This window comes from Coenobita brevimanus, chromosome 40 (assembly GCF_032717465.1).
Source record: "Coenobita brevimanus isolate Jiangsu-jjx chromosome 40, ASM3271746v2, whole genome shotgun sequence".
NCBI classification, from domain to species: domain Eukaryota; kingdom Metazoa; phylum Arthropoda; class Malacostraca; order Decapoda; family Coenobitidae; genus Coenobita; species Coenobita brevimanus.
This window is the reverse complement of record NC_136993.1, coordinates 53,685,887-53,711,628: the sequence shown is the minus strand read 5'-3', so window position 1 is coordinate 53,711,628 and position 25,742 is coordinate 53,685,887. Positions and strand designations below refer to the sequence as shown.

General features: G+C 42.4%; 1 protein-coding gene across 1 annotated transcript; it reads right to left on the bottom strand.

Annotated features, from left to right (window-relative positions):
* Window positions 1-1,645: 1,645 nt before the first annotated feature.
* On the bottom strand, window positions 1,646-25,296 carry LOC145397104 (uncharacterized). The gene is made up of 4 exons (XM_080270307.1): window positions 25,219-25,296; window positions 20,157-24,139; window positions 15,765-15,831; window positions 1,646-1,819 (listed from the first exon to the last, which is right to left on the bottom strand). Exons 1-4 carry the CDS (start codon window positions 25,294-25,296, stop codon window positions 1,646-1,648), a joined length of 4,302 nt encoding a protein of 1,433 aa, XP_080126433.1.
* Between the last annotated feature and the right edge of the window lie 446 nt (window positions 25,297-25,742).

Genomic DNA, 25,742 nt, shown 5'->3' with positions numbered 1-25,742 from the left:
ACTGCTGTACTTCCGGACTCACTAACAAGGTCACACCTTCTCTTGGCCTTCCTCTATCAACACCTGACAATCTTCCATTCACACTTCCAAACATAGACTCATCCTTCCCTTTCATCTTCGCTTCACTCAAAGCTAACATATGCAACTTTCTTCTCACAAACATTCTCCCAATCTCCTCCCTTTTAGCCTCAATCGTACTACATCCACGCACATTCATAGACCCAATCTTCAGGGTACGGGGATAACTCAATCCCCCATCCCTTTCTCTGGCCTGTCTCTTTTTAGGAACTAAAAACCAGAGGAGGGGGTCCCTAATCCCCTCACGCCACCCCTTTTAGTCTCAAGATGTATTTCACTCAAAACGTATTGAGGCTAAACACAAACTATTTTTCATTTCACAGTGTTAACCTTATATTTTTTCATTAACTGTAGTTGATTTGGAGGCCCCCTCAGAAAGCTTTGGGGGGGCTAGCGCCCCTCGCTGCCCTCCCCCCCCCAATGACTCCCCTGTATTCAGTCCTAAACGAGAAAATTGCCGGTCCTCCGAGGATGAAAGTGGAGGGTCTGGTGGATTAGTGCCTGTTCAGCTCCGATTAGGGGTAGGTGAGTGGAGGCACTTTTAGCCGCTCCCACACCACCTGTATGGCTAAAATAGAATCGTAATGCAGGTTCAAAAATATGAATAAATCAAATTATTATGAGCAGAGAGACGAAGCATAAATAAATTCGTATACAGACGAGGAAAGAATGTATTTTTCTCGTAATAACATGCTTACGTTTCTCTGTCATTATACTTTATTTTCGCAATATATAGACTCGTAAAGCATTTCAAAACTATGAATAAGACAAATTAATAAGACTAGAGAGACAAAGCACAATTAAATACGTATACAGATGGGAAAACACGTATTTTTCCCGCAGTAACACGTTTAATTTTCTCTCTATCATTTGACTTTGTTATTTTCGCAATATATAGAATCGTCAAGCAGGTTCAAACCTATGAATAAGTCAGATTGTTAGGAACAGAGAGACAAAGCGGAAATATACAGAAGAAAAATATATATTTTTTTCCTGTAATAACAAGTTTACGTTTCTCGGTCACTTTACTTTGTTATTTTCGCAATATATGTTGCTGTCTGTATGTCGTGAGTGTGGGGAAGTATGATATTGTCTGCCTGGGCAAGGAAAAAGGATAAAGTCGTATTTTTGCCTACACTTTACACTGTCAAAATATAAGAAAATACATGGGGCTGGCATCTGAGAAATAAATACAGATCAGAATACTTACTCACCTCAAGTGCATGATGCGATGTCAGGAGTCAGTGCAGGGGAACTTTTATCCATCTCTGCCCTCCTAGCACGTCAAAAGTCACAAAACATAATCTAATTTACACAGTACCACTATTTTACACTTCTATATCTTACTTCGTAACACTGCACTAAGTAATATACACTGTATACACTGAAATGCCCGTGAAGTGGTAGGAAGTGATGAGGTGGCGTGAGAGAAGTGGTGAGGTGGTGAGGCAGTGCGGGGTGAGTGCACTTGCACTCAAGCCTTCCCTTCCTCCCCCTCCTTTACTTCAGTGAAGAGCCACTTCACCATCATCCGTCTCCTCTTCGGTGGTGGCTTCTCCTCATTCTCCTAGGAGATGTTGCTGTCGTCCTCCTCAGTAGTAGGAGAATGACACCACTGATCACCACTTTCGTCACTACTCCCCACCATACTCTCCACCTCCAGGTCAGACCTAATTCGGTCCTCGTCTGTCTCCCCCCGTGGGGAAACAGGTCCACCCTGATCTCGGGGCTGGTTAGCGGCCTACAGGACCAAAGAGAGTGGCGCTGGGTGGGGGTTCGGAAAGAGAGATAGGCAGAACTCGGACGTCCACTCATCACAGAAGTGTGCAGTGTACTGATGTGTGGGGTGTATGGGAGTGTTGGGTAGGTCAGTCTGAAGATGTTCAGAACGTTCGGTCACTTCCCAGAAAATTTTGCTGTTTTTTATAGGCCGCACTCATACACTGCCTCCGGTCATTTATCAGCTAAACATCATTCGACGCCGGCGGCTACAGAGGGGTTAATGGCAGACTTCTGTTCCTGGTTTAATAAACATTACATCCTCCAAAAGGCATCAGTAAAAGATGTACTAAAGGTTTTTTCTTGCATTTTTGACATTTCTTACACCACGTACTGTTACTAACACTGATACTTGTACAGCGGCTGGCATGTTTTCGTAGATGTGGCATGGTGTGCTTGTTTACATCATAGCTACAGTGGTATGAATGGGCTAGCAAGCCCCGTTATTACAGTACTGAGTTCTAGGTCCGTTTTGGGTAAACTGGTTGGAATATAATGTATGTGAATACATATAACATGTTTACGAAATATAAATGTAATACATGTAACAGAAATAACTTCGAAGATAAATTAATATTACTCATTTGGTTGTGTCAGACCTGGTTCATGCTAGATGAAATATAAGTGCACTGAAGTTACTGAGATAAGAAGTCTTATTAATAAACAGGTAGGTTAAGGCATGGTGTGAACGCAATAAAGCTAATTTGAAAATACAATAGTATACACAAAATGAAAATTTCATTTAATGTTTTGCAGTACTAGTTATATGAACAGTAAATATCAGGCATGGAAGTAGGTGGAGTTCTAGGAGTTTGATTGAATCCCCTCTTCCTTTTGTGGTTCAACTAATGGATGATTATGCAAGAAAATATGTAATTTTAAATGAAAACCAACTTCATGGATGTGTGATATTAAGATTAAAGATAAATGACAATGAATTTCATACTTATGTTAAAAAAGTCTCTCGTTCCATCACTCTAACACGTGTCCAGTCCCTTCTCCTGCCTCTTACTAACTTTCTGTGTGACGCAGACACTGCACCCCCTATTCACCTGCATTTAACTCTCCTGCTCCTGTGTGTGTGTGTGTGTGTGTGTGTAATGCACCGGGTAGGTCATGATCATAAGATTGGGATGTGATCATCAGCTTTGGCTCTCCCAGAAGAGAGCTGAGAGCTTGTATAATCCAGTCTAAGGACCTTCACACACTCACACACCCATCCCCATGCTCAATGGGGACAATAACCACCCCCTTTGTTAACGAAAGTTTTTGCAACCTGAGCGAGGTGTGAACTCCCGTCTACCAGATTGCAGGCGAGTACTTTACCACTTAGCCAGCAAGCGGTGTGTTTGTATGTGTGAAAACTTGCAAGCCGTATGTGAAAATATTAGTCAAGGGTGAGTAGGCTACTAGGAGCAACTATGAGTAGGGAGGGGGAGCAAGGTAAATGGAATTGGTGGGTGTGTGAGTCAGAGCTAGCTGGTTTGGGTTGATGGGAGTGGGGGTGGACGATTAGGTTGGTGAGCGGGAGAGATGCTTGGGCATCGTGGGTGGGTGTGTGCAGTCAGTAGATGGGTGGAGGTGGTCTGTCACTGGGTTGGAGAGTGAGTAGGGTGGAGTACTGACTGAGCACGTGGGTAGGCAACGTTGTTCTGTGGATTGGTGGGTGGGTGGAGGGGCAGTGTGACTATGAAGATGGATAGGGTGAGCAGGGCGGTAATTGGGTAGTGTTAGTGGGTGGAAGGGTGGGTTAACCCGCGGCGTCCCGTTGACCTTCTTTAATGTCCACACGTTTTGTCACTGCCAATCCCGTCGACGTACATAAACGCGAAAAAATTGCAAGGTCCCTAATTTGCACAATTTTCAATTTTCGCGAGTGATTTTTGGTACGTATACACGTGACACCTTCCTCTACAAGATGCCAGGCAGGGACAATGCCTTGCCCAGCATGACCTCCTCCCCCCCCCTGCATGCCATTGTCTCAGCAATTCACCTATTATCAGTGACCTGGCCAGTATAGCCATGTCATGCCACGGTACGAAATTCAGGGCCAGAGTGATTCCCCAATCAATGACAATGTGGAGGACAAACTTTACATAGCATTAGAGGAAGAAACAGTTAGAAATGATGATCAGGTAATGTGGCAAAGAAGGTCAGGTATTAGTGAGTGAAACAATGCTTATAATGCCTATATTAATGCTTGAAAACCAATATACTTTCGTACTGCATATAAATTCGTACCAAGTAAATAAATAAATACCGTTTATGAGTGGTGTGAAATAGTTATCCTCCCATAGAACTCGTTTTCTTTGGTGTCAGCCTGATAGAAAACCCAGTAAGGTAAGGAGGTACTCCTACCTGTACTGAGTATTTTAAACCTCAGGTGAGCGATTTCTCTATGAATTTTCGATGTTTCTCACCAAAAGCAAAGGTTTGAGCCAAAAAAATTTTTTTCCAAAAATGGTCGGGACTGGGGGGGAGTCAGTGGTGGAAAAGTGGTCGGGATGGGGCAGGTTAATGGATTGAGAGGGTGGGTAGGTGGGCCTGCAGGCAGATCCATGGGCAAGGTTGACTGGATAGGTGGGCCTGGGTATGGATTGGTAAGTGAGTGTGTGGGTAGGGTGGGACAGGTTAGATTGGGTGGCTGCGTGGATGGACGTGCAGAGTGGGAGGAAAATCAAGGTAGTTGGGGGAGTGGGAAGTGGGAAAATGCACCAGTAGGGTGAGGAGGTCCATGATAGGCACAAGTTTAATTAGGAAATAGGGCCATGGTGAATGTGTCCCTGCAGAAATTGCCCTCTCCTTCCACCCAAAAATTGTCCAGGCAGTAAAAACAGGTCCGGTCTATGAGAAAAAATAGGTCTACTTGCGGATTTGGCTTTGCCACATGGGGAGAACATAGATCCACAGTGGAATATGGGTTTAGAGGAAAATAAGTCAATTGTCTAATAGGTCCACAAGGAAAACTAGGTCAATAGGAATGTAGGTGATGTGAGGAAATTAGTTCGTCGTGTTAAATGAGACAATTTTAAAATAACAACCAAAGTTATACTAGACCCATGTGGAAAAAAGTTCATGGACAAAAAAGGTCCATGGGAGAATAAGTTTTGAGGGAAAACTAGGTCCTTTTAGAAAATTTTCTGTGAAAACTGGTCCATAGGGATAATGGATCCCTGGGGGAAAATAGGTCCATAAGGAAAAGTTTGCCAATGTTGGAAGAGGTCCCTGGGGAGAAAGTGGAGGGTGGGAGATGCGCCCAGGAATCCTTGTCTGAGGAATTTTTATGTGCCTATTTTCATGATGCATTCTTAGACTACGATTATTTTCTTTCCAGAAAGGTATAAAATCTACCCCATCAAATCAGTGTTCTCACTTGACAAGCATTCATAGATCCTGCAGCAGCAGCAGCATAAACTAGAGTGGCTTACTGTAGAAGTGTGATTATAAAAATTATTGCGAATGGTATATTATAATAATTAAGACTAAGAGGATTAGATGCTAGATTCGCCTGGCGCAAAGACACTTAACCCTTAGCTGCCGGGGGGTTCCCGGCCGCAGCACACGCCTCTCTTCGGGCGATTTCCGAGATTTTGAAAAAAATACCCTTACTTCAAACCCTTATATCTGCCAAACTATAATAGCTACAGAATTCAATGAAAGTTCATAAGACTCAACAACTCTTCCTCCTTCTAATGAAGGTATCCCGAGGTCTCTATGTGGTCCCGTGGATGAGTAAGGATGAGTTGAAGACGAGTGGTTTTTCACATTTTGGCGTGCGGCTCCAAGCGCAGGCCACTGGCCATGGCATTGGCCAAGCCGGCTAGCGTTGGCAGCACTGATTGGAGTGGTGATTGTAACACTGCCCAAGCGTCCTTGGAATGTGGAATATTCCACTCTTTTTTTTTTACTCCTCCTTACTCACCCCCATGAAAATGAGTCATCACCCTGTTCATGTAGCTCACCCAAGGATTTACTGCCCACACCACGATGCCACTAAGCCCCGTAGGTATGTGGGAAAAGAAATATCTCGTCGTTTTTCTGTACTCACTTCTTCTGTAAAAAATCATATTTCTCCTTTACTAAGACACTTAGAAATGCACTTTACATCACGATTACGGGTAATTGCACTTTGACAAGTAAATGCTGTTGCTCTTTCACGCCTTATCGTAGAGTATGAGGTAATTATTTGTACTGTAAATCAGACTGCTTTGTACTAATCATGGTTACAGTGAAAATTATATAAATGTTTCACACAACTAACATTATTTGTGCTTCCCATCACAGATACACTGATGCTCATATTTGGCACAATCCCCCTGAGTATTGAGTGAAATAATTTAGGTGTACCGAAGCAGGTATTGTTCATTGTTGCCCGCTCACAAGTGGTTTACTTTCAGGTAACAGGTAGGCAAACTCAAGGTATATCCAATAATTTTCTAACCAATATCCAATAAACAGTATCAACTCCTGTACTGCACTTACTATAAATCACTTATATGCACTTGTAGAACTTATAAAAGACTTATATCTTAGCACTTTCTATAATTCACTTACAATATCACACATTTCACTCATTTATGAAAATACACAAACTTCTGCACTGCTGTACACTATTTACACTTCCCCACACACCTGCTCAGTACTCATACCACTCCCGAAGGGCCTGGTTGTGGAGATTCTGCCCTTGAAGTGATAGGCTGAGGTGTGGGGAAGCGCAAGCAGGCAGCGAGAGTGTGGGGGAAATGGCTCTGCGGCTTTTTATTCTGCAGATGACCGCCAGGTCCGTGTCACTTTCCCAATGTCCTGGGTCATCTTGCACCTCCTCATCGCCGAAATCATCACTCTCGTAGACTGTCCCTTCCTCCTGGAGAAGTCGGAGAGCCCTCTCTGATGTCAGAGAGCGAGTAGGGGTTGGAGAGCGAGAGAGCTCACTCTCCACGTGGTAGCTTTTTTTCTCCTAAGAGGACGTACTCGTGCTGAGTATACGAGAGGAGACAGTATCGTCAAGGGCAAGCCCTATGGCACTATCACTAAGCCCTTTACGTGGCACTAAGGGCTGAACTTTCGCGGGGATTGATGAGGCAATGGGCCCTTCATGCGGTAGGACAGAATCGGATGATGTCAAGGAAGATGACATGGCTCCTATCACTACCACTGCCGAGTACAAACTGAACAGCGCAGCCGCAGGGTACCTGGGGGTCCTACCTACCCTGTAGGTATCACAGAAAATGGACCTGCTCTTAAACAGTGGCGGAAAGGTGAGTGCGGTATATCAAGTCAACCGGCGGCCCTCCACGCCCTGAATCCTGTCGTGCATACACGTCAGCCGGCGGATAGAGGTTAAGGTATAATCGTATAGGAAAGTAGGTGGAGGGCTTTGAGGGTGCAAGATACAATTGCGACAACCAATAGCAGATGTGTGCCCATGCACGTGTGTGTGTAAGGCGGTATATCATTGCTGATGGACTATTCTCTATAACTAGTGCCATCTGATATATTTTAATGGTACATAAGCTTATGCATGTTTGTCACTGATGACTGATGATCTTCGGTTTTACAGTAAATATGAACAATGCTAGCTGTGGGCTGGCAGGCAAACATCAGCATACATGCTGCTTGACACAAGAGAATGGGTAAGAAAACGCATACCATGTGATCTGTTACAGCTTACTTTACCAACCAGCTGTAAGTGATATGCCGAGGAGTGAATACAAAACATTGGAGATGCGGAGAGGGGGTGAGGGGTGAGGACAAAGGAAGGATAGGCAACAGGACGATTAAGATTGTTCCTTGCAATTACTCATCTCTTGTCTAAGAGCATGTAAAGATGCTGTGATAAATAAACGGCAGAATACGTTGACGAGGCTATATTAAAATTACAACCACTCATTGTATATTTTCAGGGATAATCAACAAAGTGCATGGGTGAACACAGGAACTGAGGAGGGGGAATGGACCATCTGAAATTGTTTCCCACTGCGTTATAGTAATCATTCTCCATAAAAATCCTTTACGTTCAGCTATAACCAATCATTTAATCAGCTAAATTCACTGAATCAAATGACAATAAAAAAGTTCCTGGGAGTGCCACATGACTTTTCTGTGACCTTGTTCTTTGACTGATTGCTCTCAACTATGATTTGTTTCATTCTTGTTTAACCCTAAAGCCATCCAGTTAGTGTGGATCAGATTAGACTAAAAATATGAGCTGCTCTTGTCCCATGACTTCGAAATTGATCTTTCCCTGTGACCTTGAACTTTAATTGCATGTCTTTGAGTTCAAATCCCCATATCCCTGTCTTATTCTGTAACATTCCACATACTTTTGCTTAATGGAGATAAAAAGAGTTTACGTTACCTTGCAATGTGACCTTGACCTCTAACCAAGTCACTTCAGAAGGTATAGATCCTTGGCTGGTCCTCAACCATCCCATTATATTTGGTCCAAATTACATAGACTGTGTTTATATATAGACTGACCTATAGCACTTAAAGAAAGTTAGGTTTTAATTAGGTAAACTCTGTATATAATTATCTAGTTAATATATATAGACAGACAACCGGACAGAGAGGCACGTGATGTCGAACAAAACATTGCAATGACTCAGACATTCCAAGTGCATATGTAATAAATCATGTATCACTACAACACAACGTGACAGAAGAAGTCTCGAGTAAAATAACAGTGTGAAAAAGGATGAGCGTGTAATAATGACTGCTTGAAAGATTGTACTGCTAAAGGAAGGTATGTGAGACGTGAGGAAGTGTTGTGAATACGAGAGTGCAAGGGTGTGAAAGTGTGTAAATCAAGATAGTGGGTAAAGGAAGGAGATAGTTAAAAGAAAAAATACTACCCGAGGGAAAGATATCTTGTGGAAAAGAAGGGAACAAGTTAAATGAAAATATGTAATCCTAATGTGAAGCAGTACATTATGTATAAAAGAAGAATTAGGTACGGAAGATGGTAGTTTCGGGAGGTAATTGTATAAAATATGATTATATTCTCGTTTATATCTATCTATCTATCTATATATATATATATATATATATATATATATATATATATATATATATATATTGCCAGACGCCTCAATCCTGTTTGGGATGGCCACAAACAAATCGCCTCCAAGTCGCCCTGTCCCCCGCCATTTCACTGCCCAGCTCCCAACTCACACCCCCGCACACACCTACCGCTCCACCCCATCCCTCCATCTCATCCTCGGCCTCCCCCTCCCTCTTCCCCCCTCCACCTCACTCATATACACTCTCTTCGTCAGTCTTTCACCCTCCATCCTCTCCACATGGCCAAACCACCTCAGTGTGTTCCTCATAACGCTTCCTATCACATCCACATCCACACCACAACGCTCCTTTATATCCTCATTCGTCAGCCTGTCTCTCCACGTGACTCCACAGGCTCCTCTTAAATAACTCATTTCCACTGCTCTCACTCTTGACTTGTGTCCTTCCAATAATGTCCAAGCTTCACTTCCGTACGTTAGAGTTGGTATCACAATACTGTCATGTAGTAACTTATTCACTTCCATGCTCACTTCCCTGCTTCTTATCACTGCTTTCAAGGAACCAGCAACCTTTCTTCCCTGCTGTACCCTTTCAAGCACTTCACCCTCCAAACCTCCATCCTTACTCATCACACTACCCAAATACTTAAACGTACTCACATTTTCCAATTCCTCACCATCCAACCTCGCTGTACATTCACTAACTAACCACCTCTCAAAGACCATCACTTTACTCTTCCCTACATTCACCTTTAGGTTCCGTTTTCTTACACTCTCTCAAACTCATCCACCAAGCCTTGCAGCTCCCCTTCGTCTTCACTCAACAACACAGTATCATCTGCAAACAACAGTACAGGGAGTTTCCAAACACTATCCTCTCTCACCAGGGCCACTCCAACATCCACTACCCTACCTTGCACCTCTTTTATTACCCCATCCATGTACAGATTGAACAACCATTGAGACATGACACATCCCTGTTTCAAACCAACTTTCAAAGAGAAAAATTCACTTAGTTCACCATCCACACGTACTGCAGCCTTCGCATCATCGTACATACTCTTCACAGCATTCAACAACTTCCCATCCACTCCATATATTCTTAACACTTTCCACAACCCTTGTCTATCCACCCTGTCATATGCTTTCTCCAAATCCATGAAAGCCGCATACAACTTCTTTCCCTTCTCTAGAAACTTTTCCACTAAAGATCTAAGAATGAATATCTGATCTACACAACCTCTTCCCTTCCTAAAGCCTCCCTGTTCTTCTCCAACTAATTTCTCTGTTCTTTCTCTAACTCTGTCTATAAGTATCCTACCATACACTTTTCCTATTATACTAAGAAGACAAATGCCCCTATGATTACCACACATTTCTTTTTCCCCTTTTCCTTTGTACAAGGGAATAATTATACCTGACTTCCAATCCTCCGGGACTCTACCTTCCTCCCAGGCCAATCTGCACATCTTCCACATCCATTCTACTACTATCTCTCCCCCATGCTTCAGCATTTCACCACACACTCCATCAATTCCTGGGGTTTTCCCCGATTTAACTTTCTTCATTGCTTCCACAACTTCTATCCTACTGATTTCTTCCTGTCTTCTCACCTCCCTCCTTCTCCCAGCCATTCCCCAGCCACTTATACTCGCATTACTTCCATCCTCTACGTTCAACAATTCCTTAAAGTGTTCTCTCCATCTGCTCACTTTTTCTCCCTTCTCCACTAGTAATCTACTATTTTTATCTTTCACTCCCCTGCTAACTTCACTTCCACCCTGCCTTACTCTTTTCACTTCTCTCCAGAACATTTTCTTACAGTCCCTCCAATTTACACTCAAATTCCTTCCAAATTCCTCATCCACTCTCTTCTTACTCTCTCTTACTAATCTTTTCACCTCTCTCTTCCTTTCCACATATAACTCTCTCTTCCGCCTCTCATCTTCTTCCACGCCTCTATTTTTCATCCATTCATTGTATGCTTTCTTCTTTTGTGCCACAGCCTGTTTCACCTCTTCAGTCCACCACGCTGTTCCTTGCACCCCCCTCCGTCTTCTCTTCCTTCCACACACCACATCACATGCTGCACATATTTCTTCTGTAAATATCTTACACATACCTTCCACGTCTCCCATCTGCTCCAATTCATATTTGTCCAATCGTTCCTCCACTTCTCTCTTATACTCTGTCTTTTTCTCATCCACTTGTAACCTTTCCACTCTCCTTGCAACTACTCCTTCCTCTCGTCTTTGCCTTCTTCTATTCCTCCATCTTACTTGCATCCTAATTCTGGCCACCACCAAGTAGTGGTCAGAAAGTACACTCTCCCAACCTCTATACACTCTTGCATCCTTTACACATCTTCGCATCCTTTCATCCACACACACATAATCAATCATTGCCTTCCTTTCATTCAGTTCACCACCCACCCTTCTCATCACTTGCCATGTATACCTGTGGATCATTTTATGCCTGAAGAGGGTATTGGCTATCACCAACCCCCTCCCAGCACAAATGTCCACTAACGCACTCCCATTCTCATCTATCTCAGCAGGCACACCCCACTCACCAACTATTCCATCCACCTTCACATTCCCAACTTTACCATTCATATCACCAATCAAAAACACTCTCTCATTCCTTCCAAACTTTTCCATGCACACTTCGCACATTTGTCCAGAACTCTTCTCTCACTCTTCTAGCACGATCTTGCGTTGGCGCATACACACACACAATCACCCACATTTGTATTCCAACTTTCAACTTTACCCACACAATCCTTGACCCAACTGATCCATACTGTCTTATGCTCTTCTTCCATCTTTTACTCACAACTATACACACTCCTTCCTTTGCCCTCTCATTCTCATCTACTGCACATATACCCCATCCATACTCCCATTCTCTCACACTTTCTCCTCCCCATTTTGTTTCAGTTATTCCACATACATCCACTTTCGCATCCTCAAGCACCTGGACAATCTCTCTCTCTTTCACCTCATCATTCGCTCCTCTTACATTCCATGTACTCATTACCAAGTCCTTTGTCCGGTCCTGGGTCGTCATCGTTTGGTCAGTCCTTGTCCGAGGCTTCTTGTTTGTTTTTTTAGTTAGTTGTTTTCCGGGGAGGGGCACTAACCCTCCGCCAACCCTTTTAGTCGCCTTTATATATATATATATATATATATATATATATATATATATATATATATACACCCACCCACACACACACACACATACAGTATATGACACCTCTGTGGTACAGTGGTAAAGTGTGCATTTTCGCATACTCAAGAACGAGGGTTCACGCCCCGCCAGAGTAGTAAATTTTGGGTGCGTTCTTCTGGCCACGTACTGCATTGGCGGACATCAAGGGTGCTGTGGTTGAACCAGTGTCGCATACTATAAAGTATGCTTGCACCCAGTCGGCTTGCGCGGGCCGATTACAATTGGTTCACAGACTACACACGCATCCAAAGCCACTCCAACACTACAATACACTTACAAGCACTTCTCACCCTACATACAATCTCTACCAGACAGCCTAAGTCACTTGATAGTGATACATTGGCTGTATCGTCCCCACTTTGGTTGGGATAGGCCGGTCCTGCAGTGGACACTCAAATGGCTGATGAGATGATAAATATATACAGTTAGATAGATAGATAGATACATACATACATACATACATAGATACTGTAGATAGATAGATAAAAAGACAGATAAATATAGATATAGATGTATGAGCAGGGGTACCTGGTGTCACCTGGCCCAAAAAGGCGAACACTATAATCCGATTTGTTCTAATTCTACTCCAGAAATACCATGTACCTCTCATGCTTTTGAAGAGCGATTATAAGAGGTCTATGAAGTTTTTATTTCAGCTTTCACAGACTAACGCACAGTATCTGTGTGCACTTGTTTACTACTGATAGTGACCTCAGACGACATCAGAGGCCAACCTCACATAGCCTTTGTCAGAACTGGAGGTTCTATGAACCTCCATGCCAAAAATTAGGCTGCAGGGGTACCCTGGGTTGACTGGGTCAAAAAGGCAAATACTATACCAGTGACCTCAAATAACCCAGATCTGAATTTTGACCCCACTAAAACCTTCCTATGGTCACCCTGATTCAGTATGTATGTGAGTCTGGGAGTATCTGTCCTTGGTTTGGGCATAACTGAAGGATAAACAAACAAATACACAAATAACAAACAATGTGACTCGTCTATATATATATATATATATATATATATATATATATATATATATATATATATATATATATATATATATATATATATATATATATATATATATATATATATATATATATATATATATCCGAGGAAGAAGGAACCAAAGGCCATGAGCCCGTAATAAGAGTACCCTCCAAGAGAAAAACAAAATACAAGAGAGAGCCAAATTCAAGATCCATTCATTTCGAGATGCCTGGACACACTGCGTTTGAAAGACTGGAGATCATAGGCAGCAGGAAATACAGACAGAGGGAGACAGTTCCAGTGTTGACCTGTTATATAAATGAAGGACTGGGAGTAATGGTTAACTCTTGCATTAGAGAGTAGGACAGAAAAGGGATGAGAGTTTGCTGCTAGACGGGTGCTAAGCGCCTGTCGTAGAGATGGAGGAATGCATGCAGACAGTTCAGAGAAGCAGTGACCATTAAAGTAGCGATAGAAAAAAGATGAAGATGCAACACTGCGGCGAAGAGACAGAGGTTGAAGAGAGTCAGTAAGAGGAGGAGAGTTAATGAGCCGAAAAGGCTTTGACTCCACCCTATTGAGAAGAGCTCTATATGAGGAGCCTCCCCACACATGGGAGTTGTACTTCACACAGGGGTGGATAAAACCTCTGTATAGAGTCAACAATTGTGCAGGGGTAAAGAAAGAACGGAGTCGGCTTAGCACACCCAATCTCTTGGAAGCAGATTTTACAAGAGATGTGATATGATCTTTCCAAGATAAGTCCCGAGTAAATGAAACCCCAAGCATGTTCAAGGACGATGCAGGATTAAGCTGAATATTATTAAACATTAGTGGGTATACCTGTGGAAGATTTTGACGGGTTGATAGGTGTAAAAACTGAGTCGTAGATGCATTAAAAACAACAAGATTATTTTTACCCCAGTCAGAGATACGAGCCAAGTCAGACATTAGGTGTGCCATAGCCTCTTCCCTTGTTTGTTGAAGTAACTGCTGAGATGGGCGTTGCGGGAACTGAATGGAAAGGTGAAAGGTGCAGTTATCAACGTAAGAGTCGATAGGGTTAGATGTACAGCTTAGAAGGTCATTGATGAATAAAATGAAGAGAGTTGGTGATAGGACAGAGCCCCGAGGAACACCACTGTCGATAGATCTAGGAGAAGAACGATGGCCGTCTACAACAGCGGCTATAGAATGACCAGAAAGGAAGCTAGTGATGAAGGCACAGATAGAAAGATAGAAACCGTAAGAGGACAGTTTGGATATTAAAGATTTATGCCAGACTCGATCGAAAGCCTTTGAGATGTCAAGTGCAATGGCAAAGCTTTCGCCAAAGTCCCGAAAAGAGGATGACCAGGAGTCAGAAAGGTAGGTGAGAAGATCACCAGTGAAGCGTCCCTGACGGAACCCGTACTGACGATCAGAAAGAAGGTTGTGATAGGAAAGATGCCTTATAATTTTTCTATTGAGAAATGACTCCAAAACTTTTGAAATACAGGACGTTAAAGAAATAGGACGATAGTTGGAGGGTTGGGATTGGTCACCCTTCTTTGGGACTGACTGAATGATAGCAAACTTCCAGCAAGAAGGAAAGGTACAAGTTAACAGACAAAGGCAAAAGAGTTTGCCTAGGCAGGGTGTAAGCACAGAAGCACAGTTCTTGAGAACAACAGGAGGGACTCCATCAGGCCCATATGTCTTGTTAGTATTGAGGCGAGTGATGGCAGAAAATACATCAGCTGATGAAATTTTAATGTCAGCCCTGAGAAAGTCAGAGGTGGGAAGTGATGGAGGAACAGCACTGGATTCGTCTAAGGTAGAATTGGAGGAGAAAGTCTGGGTGACAGATCTGCTTTATCAGTAGAAGAAATAGCTACAGAACCATCAGACTAGAAAAGAGGAGGGAAGGATGATGAGGTAAAGTTGTTAGAAAGGTTTTTGGCAAGGTGCCAGAAGGGGCGGGAAGAATTCGAGTTGGAGAGCTGAGAGCATTTAGTACGGATGAAATGATTTTTAGCAGAGCGAAGAACAGACTTTGCACGATTCCGGGCAGAAACGTAAAGATGATGTGATTCAGGGGTGGGTTGGCTCCGCTACCTTTTGTATATATATATATATATATATATACGAAAACATGTTGTGTGTGTGTGGGGGGAGGGGGGGTCAGTCATTGCAAGGAAGGATGGAATCAGGTGAAGATAATAACTAGGAAGTGAGGTGATAATTGCGCTTCAGGGAAGGGTTGGGGATAAGTGGAGGAGTGGAGACAAGAATGGGCTGTAATCTGCGGGGAGAGAGAGAGAGAGAGAGAGAGAGAGAGAGAGAGAGAGAGAGAGAGGATATCACAAAATTAGGTATGTTGAAGAAAGGCGATGTGGTAGAGGGAGAGAACTTTGACCTTAGTAATTATGGGATTAGGGTTGGGTTGGAAAGAAAGAGAGAGAGAGAGAGAGAGAGAGAGAGAGAGAGAGAGAGAGAGAGAGAGAGAGAGAGAGAGAGGGAGATGGACATACGAAAAAAAACAACTGATGAATAGCCTTTAGGAACCAATATATACTGTATATATATATATATATATATATATATATATATATATATATATATATATATATATATATAAGCAAATCAAGGAGCCTGGTTGTTTAGTGGGTAACTAACCCCTAACGCACGGCCAATGGACAGCCGACCCCCACCGGGAGGCGGCGTTCGATCGCGGTCTGAGTACCTGTAGGAAAATATTAGCCAAAAATCAGAGATTAACCCTAGAACATTATACTTGTTATGGCAGATAGTACTTACATTCAGCTTTCTTCAGAGACAGGTGTTGAGCCTTCGTGGACTACCCAAGGACTTGTGAAGACTTGCAAAATTGGGTAACAAAATCTTCACTTTCACACCTCCAGCAACCCGGTTTCCCCTCTACCACAGCCTCATTCTGTCACAGTAAACTTTATACTACAACGTACAGGTAGTTTGGAATCCGTATTTGTACAATAAGCACTGAAAATAAGGTTAAAATCAACAAAGCATACGGCTGACATGCAGAGCGGCGGCGGTCTTCCTGTCACTCAACAAACATTTCCATTTTCACGGCTAAAAACACGTATAGTACATTATTTTCAATCATATTACTTCCCAAAAGATCACCACAGCGCGCTTTTTATTCTGCCTTACGCCCGTCACTTTATTTTCGTTCCTGTCGGCTGCTCGAACTGACTCGGAAGAGCTAGAACTCGCCATTATGTCACTTTGAAAGCCTGTGGTAAATTGACGCTAAACAGGGGCAAACCGTGCGAAAAAAAGCTAGTGTGACAACTGGGGAAACAAGCATTTCCTATTAGCATAAACTGCTTGTGAGAGGAGAGCGCAGATTTACAGTTCTGAGCAGTCAGAGTGCTGCCATGTATCACAGCCAGGCTGGCCGGGCCATGGTGGAGGGGGGAGGGAGGAAAAACGTGATACTTGGCAACAACAGAGGTCAGTAGTACAAAGGTAAAGTATGCTAATTGTAACTAAAGGGTGGTGGTAGTGATAGACAATACCAGCTGGAACATCCTTGCCCGCGTTTATTCAAAATTGACTCGAATCGCAAACGCGACGATCCGCCGTTATGTCTTTTTTGGCGAGCGTCGCAAACGCGACGACCCACGCTTTAGGGGTTAACGCTCTCCAATGGAACTGAGCCTGTGCAGGTTAATATTCAATGGGTGGTTGGGGTTTATTGCTCAAGTAATGCCACTCAGGGATGATGAGGCTGGTCACTCTTGTCTTGAATGTCAGGAACAACTTCCCTAGACCTGCGCTCTTGCGCTCCTTATAAGGAAACACAGATTTAGATGATGAATGAATGATTTATGACTATACAGTATATATATATATTATATATATATATATATATATATTATATATATATATATATATATACTGTAAACCCTCAAAGATCCAGACTTCAAAGATCCGGATTTTCCGAAGATCCGGACCATTTCTTGCCAAATTTTTAATTTAAAATATAGGCTACAAGATACACAATTTATTAATTAAAATTTACGAAAAAAAATATTTGTACACATTATTATATTATCCTATTAATTTTATACTGTATTAAATTTAATTTAAATTTTATCGGTTCTCCGGTATCTTTTTGTGAGGCACGCACATGTGAATGGGGGAGGGGGAACGCAGCCTTGAGGGGACAATGAGCTGAGGCAGTTGACCGAGTGTGAGTCGCGGGAAAACATTGACCAAGTGAAAGCACAGTTTACTTTCTTTACTCTTCCACCATGGCTCCATAAGTTTTCTTTCGTATGAGCAAATTTATATGATTTCTGGAAGATCAGGATTTTTCGAGATCCGGACAGGGTTATAGCCCCAATTAGTCCTGATCTTTGAGGGTTTACTGTATATATATATATATATATATATATATATATATATATATATATATATATATATACAGGGGTCTACCGAATGTAACGAATAAGGTGGCACAAAAATTAAGTCTCACCAGAAACTATATGGCAAGGAGGTGATATTATTTGCCACAATCCTCCCAACCAAACATGAGTTCCATTGCAAATGATTTGACGGTCATTCCTGTTGGATCATTGTCTACTAAAGGTCCAACCATACTGTCTTCTGTGCTTACGGGCAATGTGCCATCGAAAGTGAGTAGGAACTGTGTTGGCAAGATAGAGACTGGGATATTAAAGAATCTGAAATCCATGAAGCTCTACTGTATGCATACAAAGTATGATGCCTCACAGAGGATTACAAACTTGATAACTTGGTGACTGAACTTGAAAAAACATTATTTCGGATATTGTAGGTTTGAGTAAGACCCACAGAAAGGAAGAAAAAGTAATGCAGCTCGAAGACAACAACCACCTAGTTTACTACAGAGGAAGGCAAAATGAAAGAGTCAGTGGTGTAGGATTTCTAATTAACAGAAATCTTGCAGGCAACACTGTTAAATTCAGCAGTGTATCTGACAAAGTAGCACTGATGGTAATTAGACTGTGCAAAAAATATACCCTGAAAGTAATAAAAAGTATATGCACCAACTTTTCAAGCCTCAGAGGAAGAAACATTCTGTGATGACATCTCCCAGATTATGGAAGAAGAAAAGACCACATATATTATACTCATGGGAGACTTCAATGGAAAACTTGGGAAATTATAAAATGGAGAAACATGTATGGGAAAATTTGGAGTGGGAAGAAGGAACGAAAGGGGAGAAATGCTGGTAAACTTTGCTGAAGTGTATAACATGAGAATTACAAACACATTCCTTTACAAAATAACAGGGAGAAAGTGGACCTGGAGAAGCACAAATGGAGAAACGAAGAATAAAACTGACGTCATTATAGCAGATACAAGTGCTCGTGGGCCCTTCGGGCCCTCTTGCACTTGATCCTGCAGAGGGCTCTCATGGTGGGCACTCGCTTTCTCGTGCTTCGCACTCGTTTCCTCATACTTCTCACTCGTTTCTTCACAGTTTGCGCGTGCATTGCTATCACTTTAGGTAATCCGAGTTATGTCTATGTGCTGTTGTAGTCTAATGTTGTTACTATCGGTCATCAAGGCGACATCGAAGGGCCCATGATGATCCTTTTATGTGCTGTTCTAGTCTAACGTTGTCATTTGGATTTTTTGCAGCTAATCAATTGATTGTTTTATTTGCAGCTTCGGGAGTGAAACCCAAGTTATCCGCACGCAAGTCCGAGATATTAACCACTCGGCCATGGCAACAGACCGAGCGCCAATTTTGGTGTGATTTAAATGCGTAGTTATGGCTGTCCAAAATACACACACAGACACATGGCTACTGCTATAGTATATGTCATAAAACTCTTAACCGAGCATTAATATGCTCCCCAGAAATATTATCAATAGAGTTTTATAAGGTTCTTTGCATCATTGCACACTAAATCCTTACTGACCAGGCAAACACAGGTATCATCAAACAAAGTAAAGTTTTCATATCTATATATTCAAAACAAATATTCACAATATTTACAAACAAATAAATTACTTGTCTTTAATGTCGGGTAACTTCAAACAAGCACTTCACCTCTGCCATTGTTAAAGGTACCTCAGACAATTAATAACCTCAAAGTTAGTTATTCTTATTACAAGTCAGTATACTTAAGCAGAAACAGCGTCTTAAATGCAGATTACAAGAATATCAAATAAATTTGTATATTAACGTTAAGTTAAAGTTAATAATGAAGGAATGATTGAGTCGGGAGTCACTGGAGCACGGCCCAGGCTCGGACCACCACACACCTTCCCGCCACCGACCGTAACCTTTCTGTTCCTCACTGACCGCAGCCATTAACTTACTAAATAAATTGAAATCATCACTGATTCACAGCACTGCAACAATTTCTCAAATAAATTCAATTGCACTAGATTCCAAAGTAGAATCACACGGAACGGTATACAGCTGCACTAGACACTCGTGGCGGTGGTGGTTAGTCCGAGCAAGGGCAGGGCTGCCAGGTGACTGCCGACTCTAAGCTGGTGAAATCCCTCCTCACCTCCTATTGGAAAAATGAACTTAACTTTAATACCGACTCGAGAACTAATGAAACATTGATGCATGAAAATGAATCTACATATCCAACAGTCACACGCTGGCTGTGACAAACCTCCCCCGTTAAGTAAGAAAATATATTTTCTTATCAATTTATAGTCATGATATATCTAATTACAGGTGTTGTAACAATTAATATTAACCCATACAAATTACAATTCCCCTTAAAGTAAATTATTTCAACATGAATGAATATCACCCGGAAAATTAATATGCAAAGTATATATCAACACCATTATTCTCCTAATCTACTAAGGTAGTCAGCTCCTACATTATCAGATCCTTTAATAAATCTTATGTTCATGACATATGGCTGCAATATCAGAGCCCATCTCATTAGTCTGCCATTTAAAGTCTTAGAAGTCTGTAAGTAGGAAAGGGGCTTGTGATCAGTCTCAAGAATGAATTGCCTACCATAAAGATATACTGGAAACTTCTGAACACCCCAGACTAACGCTAAACATTCCCTTTCTATGACGGCATAATTCCTCTCACGTGGCTGCAGCTTGCGACTGGCATACGCGACTGGCCACATCCGTCCATCCCGCTCCTGCAGTAGTATGGCTCCAAGACCACTGCCTGAGGCGTCGGTGCGTAACACAAACTCCTGCTGTAGGTTGGGGAGAACAAGAACAGGTTTTGTGGAAATATGGTTTTTTAAGCGCCTGAAAGCATAGTCATGTTCTTCTCTCCACTCGAGCTTATTCGGTTGAGTCTTCTTGGTTAGTTCAGTCAAAGGAGATGCTATGGTTGAGTAGTGCGGGATGAATTTTCTGTAGTAGCCACTTAACCCCAAAAATGACCTCAGTCCTTTCTTAGTGGTGGTTACAGGCGCATTGACTATCTTCTCCACCTTATCAGCCATTGGCCACATGGTCTCTCCACTAGTTGTGTGTCCCAGATAATCTAATTTGTGCATACCAAGGTGGCACTTAGTAGGTCTTGCCGTTAATCCCGCCTTTTGAAGTCTATCCAGTACATTCCCAAGTATCTGCAGATGTTCAGTCCAGGTCTTAGACACAATTAGAATGTCATCCAAATAGTGATGAACCCCAGAAACACCCTTAAATACTGAACGCATTAACTTGTTAAAAGTTGCTGGGGCATTAACTAATCCAAAGGCTAATACAGTGAACTGAAACAGACCCTTATCTGTGGGGAAGGCGGTATACTGTTTACTTCCCTCCTCTAAGGGTACCTGCCAATAACCACGACTGAGATCGATCTTGCTGAAAAAGTTATTACCACCAATACTTGCAAATATCTGATCTGGGTCAGTCATTGGTTCACTGTCAAACACAGTAAGGTTGTTCAATTTCCTGAAGTCAAGGCAAATTCTGTTAGAGTTATCAGGTTTCTTAACAACAACCATGGGAGTGGAGTATGGGGAGTTAGATGGTTCAATTATCTTCATCTTTAACATATCATCTATTTCTTGTTTGACTTGAGCTCTTAATGCATAAGGTATCTTATAGGGTTTTGAACGGACTACTTCTTCATTAGTCAAGTTGATCTGATGCTCAATGACTGACGTTCGGCCAGGTATATCAGACATTACGTCATCATATTTAAGTAATAAGTCATTTACTTCCTGCTGTTGATTTGAAGTCAGGTCCTGGCTGATGTGCACGTTCTTCCAAGTTTCCTTCCTATCCAGGCTCGGTAGTATCAGCTTGTGTAGGTCGGCATCCTCCTCACATTCCACTACAGCTGCAGAACACACCGCTGCACTGACCTTGGAATCATCAGGCCTAGAGACATACCTCTTCAACATGTTAGCATGAAATGTCTTGCTCTTGCCATTTATGGTAATTATGTAATCCATTCCACCCTTCAGTGCCACAACTTTGTAAGGTCCTCTCCACTGCAATAAGAGTTTGTTGTGGGCAGTTGGCAATAAGAGCAATACCTGATCTCCTACCTTAAATTTCTTATCTTTAGCTTTCTTGTCATAGTAGTACTTATATCTGGCTTGTGACTTCCTTAAGTTCTCATGAGCAAGCCGGCAAGTCTCTTCTAACTTCTCCCTCAATTCAAAAACATATTGATATGTGATGCGAACTTCTCCCTCCTTTTCTCTATCCCACAGTTCCCTCAGAATACTGGTTGGTCCCCTGACTGTCCTTCCATATAACAGTTCAAAGGGTGAGAAACCAAGGGTTACCTGGGGCGCCTCACGGTACGCGAATAACACTGCCGGCAGGTACCTGTCCCAGGATGAGGGCTGTTCGGCACACATCTTCTTGAGCATACTCTTCACGGTCCCGTTGAATTTTTCCACCAGGCCGTTTCCCATTGCGTGGTATTGTGTCGTAGGAAGGTGCTTGATCAACAGTAGACGTCGAACCTCATCCATCATTCCTGAGGTGAACTGCGACCCTCTATCTGAAACCAGTTCTTCAGGCACTCCCACTCTGGAAAACATGGTCATTAGGGCCTCTGCTACTTGTTCAGTATCGATGTTGGGTAATGCTGTGGCTTCAGGATAACGGGTAGCATAGTCTACCAGTGTTAAAATATATTTGTTCCCGTTCTCACTCCTAGGCTGTATGGGTCCTATAATATCTACGGCCACACGCTTGAACGGTATATCAATAATGGGCACTTCTCCTAATGGTACTTTCCCAACCTTACCCTTAGGTATAGTCTTTTGGCATATATCACATGACTGACAGTGTCGACGAACATCTTCTCCCATTCCTGGCCAGGTAAAATCTTGCTGAAGTCTTCCTAAAGTCTTACTAGCCCCAAGATGTCCTCCAAACATGCATTCGTGTCCTACTTTCATTACTGCACTTCTTACTTTAGCGGGCAAGACTAGTTGTTTGAATTCTCGTTCATCACCATAATATATCTTATATAATAGTCCATTTTCCATAATTACCTTTGCCTTACCCTTCTTGTCTAACCACTTTCCGTCCTGGGCCTTCTCAAACCATCGCTTCAGGGTGACGTCCTCTTCCTGTGCCTTCTTCATGTCGGCTGGAGTCATCCGTAGCTGGTCTGTTAGGTCAAAACTTCGTAGTGTCTGTCGTGGTCGGGGTGTGTGCTTCGCTGCTGCCCTGGTCACCACAGCACTGACAACCTTTTCCTTAAAAGGATCATTATCAACGAGCGGTGTAGCATCTGCAATGTTGCCAATTATGAGGTCATATATAGGAGTCTCCATGCACACAGCGACAGCTCTACCAGAATAGTAAGGGGAGACTATGGTGATTTCAGCTAAGGGATACTTGCAAACTTGGGAGTCTATCAGCTTAACTAAACAATGTTTCCCTGTTAAGCATTCCCGTGGTACTAAGCTTTTCCTCACTACCACTGTACTACAGCCTGTGTCTCGTAGTACCTCCACCTCCTTACCACACATAGTACCTCGTGTAGTTGGCATGGCTGCTAGTGCACTCACCACCTCTACAACATGTCCACAGCCCAATACTTCTGCATGCGCACATACATCCCTCTTTTTCTCTTTACTATCATTATATCTTGATTTGGTAGGGCAATCATAGGATTTATGGCCAACTTTGTTGCACTTATAACATTGCACCCCCATACCAAAAGTTGTAGTGTAAGCAGACTTTCCTGCTCGTTTGAAGTCGCCATCGTCCTTGGTTGCTTCCTGACCTTTGTGGATGTGCTGGCTATTGGTCCGGGCGTTCTGGTACAATCCTCCGTGGGCGGTGGCATACCTCTCTGCCTTCTCTCTCATGTCATCGAAAGAAAGAGGCATTTTCTCACGAATATACATTTGTAAAGGTTTACCACACATTTTCAGAAATTGCTCCGAGATAAATAAGTTCGTTACACTCTCATAAGTCTTTTCACAGTGCTCCGATAGTTCAATCCACCGGTTAAGGAAGTTACGCAGGCGAGTTAAGTACTGAGCCACATTTTCACCAAGTTGTGGACGAGCTGAACGAAACTTCTGTCTAAAACCTTCCTCTGTACATTCAAACCGAAGCAGTAATGCCTTTTTAACCTTCTCATAATCCCCCACCTCATCTTGACCTAAACGAGAGTACACTTCTAAGGCAATTCCTTTTAAGTATGAACCCATAAGGACCGCCCATGATTCTTTTGGCCAACCGGCAGTCTTCGCAAACAACTCAAACCAGCGCAGATAGGCATCTATATCGTCGTTTTCATCATCGAACACTGGTAACTGTGGACCTTTCGCTCGAACACCAGGTGGTGCTGTATTAACAATAGAGTCATGCCTATTCATTGCCTGTAGTCTAGCATGCTCGAGCTGGAATTGTCTATCCTTTTCACGTTCACTGGCCTCTCGTTCACGTTCTTCACGTTCATGTTTACGTTCCCGCTCAAGTTCGCGTTCCTGATGTTCACGTTCCTGTTTCTGCCATTCACGTTCGCGTTCCTCACGCTCTTGGATTTCTTTTGCGTGTGCAATTTCTCGTTCACGTGCTTCATGTTCACGCTGTCGATCTTCACGTTCACGTTGTCGATCTTCACGTTCACGTTGTCGATCTTCACGTTCACGTGCTTGTTCTTTACGTATAAACGCGTGTAGTTGATCACCCTCATAACCTAATTCACGACCTAAATCTAGTAATTCTTTTGTAGACATAGTAAATAACAAATACTAAATTAGAATAACCCAAATAATACCTGTGTAAGCCTGGTCCTGTCACGGTCGCCAAATTGTCATAAAACTCTTAACCGAGCATTAATATGCTCCCCAGAAATATTATCAATAGAGTTTTATAAGGTTCTTTGCATCATTGCACACTAAATCCTTACTGACCAGGCAAACACAGGTATCATCAAACAAAGTAAAGTTTTCATATCTATATATTCAAAACAAATATTCACAATATTTACAAACAAATAAATTACTTGCCTTTAATGTCGGGTAACTTCAAACAAGCACTTCACCTCTGCCATTGTTAAAGGTACCTCAGACAATTAATAACCTCAAAGTTAGTTATTCTTATTACAAGTCAGTATACTTACGCAGAAACAGCGTCTTAAATGCAGATTACAAGAATATCAAATAAATTTGTATATTAACGTTAAGTTAAAGTTAATAATGAAGGAATGATTGAGTCGGGAGTCACTGGAGCACGGCCCAGGCTCGGACCACCACACACCTTCCCGCCACCGACCGTAACCTTTCTGTTCCTCACTGACCGCAGCCATTAACTTACTAAATAAATTGAAATCATCACTGATTCACAGCACTGCAACAATTTCTCAAATAAATTCAATTGCACTAGATTCCAAAGTAGAATCACACGGAACGGTATACAGCTGCACTAGACACTCGTGGCGGTGGTGGTTAGTCCGAGCAAGGGCAGGGCTGCCAGGTGACTGCCGACTCTAAGCTGGTGAAATCCCTCCTCACCTCCTATTGGAAAAATGAACTTAACTTTAATACCGTCTCGAGAACTAATGAAACATTGATGCATGAAAATGAATCTACATATCCAACAGTCACACGCTGGCTGTGACAGTATATTAGACAAGTACTTATGGGCCCTTCGGGCCCTTTTGCACTTGCTCCTGTGGAGGGCTCTTGCGCTGCGCGCTCGCTTTCTCATGCTTCACACTTGTTTCCTCCTGCTTCTTACTCATTTCCTCGCACTTCGCACACGCATTGTGATCATTTCAGGTAATCCGAGTCACATTTATATAAAGCCATTAAAAACTCTACGGTGAATGCAACCCTAATTTCACGCACTCACGCTGGGAGTGGCTTTTTCTGGTCAAACTTTGGTCGTTCATTAAATATAGTAAAGTTTTTCAATCGTGATGGGACCAAGTTTTTTCACATCAGCGAATTTTTTGCGATTTTTGTGCCAATTTTCATGTGATTTGAATGTGTAGTTTCGGCTGCACAAAATACACACACACACACACACACAGCCACACACACGGCTAGTGCTTTGGTATAGTACAAGAATACCTTGATCACAAATGTCACAGTTATCAACAAAGTAAATATAAGAAGTGACCATAAAATGGTGGGTTGCACAGCCAGATTCAACTTCAGAAGTGAAACAAAGATAATTAAAGATAAA

Coding starts and splice junctions, on each gene's coding strand:
- LOC145397104 (XM_080270307.1), bottom strand. CDS start 25,296: ATGAGTAAGAAGCAGGAGGAAACAAGTGTGAAGCATGAGAAAGCGAGC. Junction 24,140..25,218: donor AGAGCCCTCCACAGGAGCAA/GTGCAAAAGGGC, acceptor GAAGATCGACAG/CGTGAACATGAAGCACGTGA. Junction 15,832..20,156: donor ATAGAAAGGGAATGTTTAGC/GTTAGTCTGGGG, acceptor ATTTTCCTACAG/GTACTCAGACCGCGATCGAA.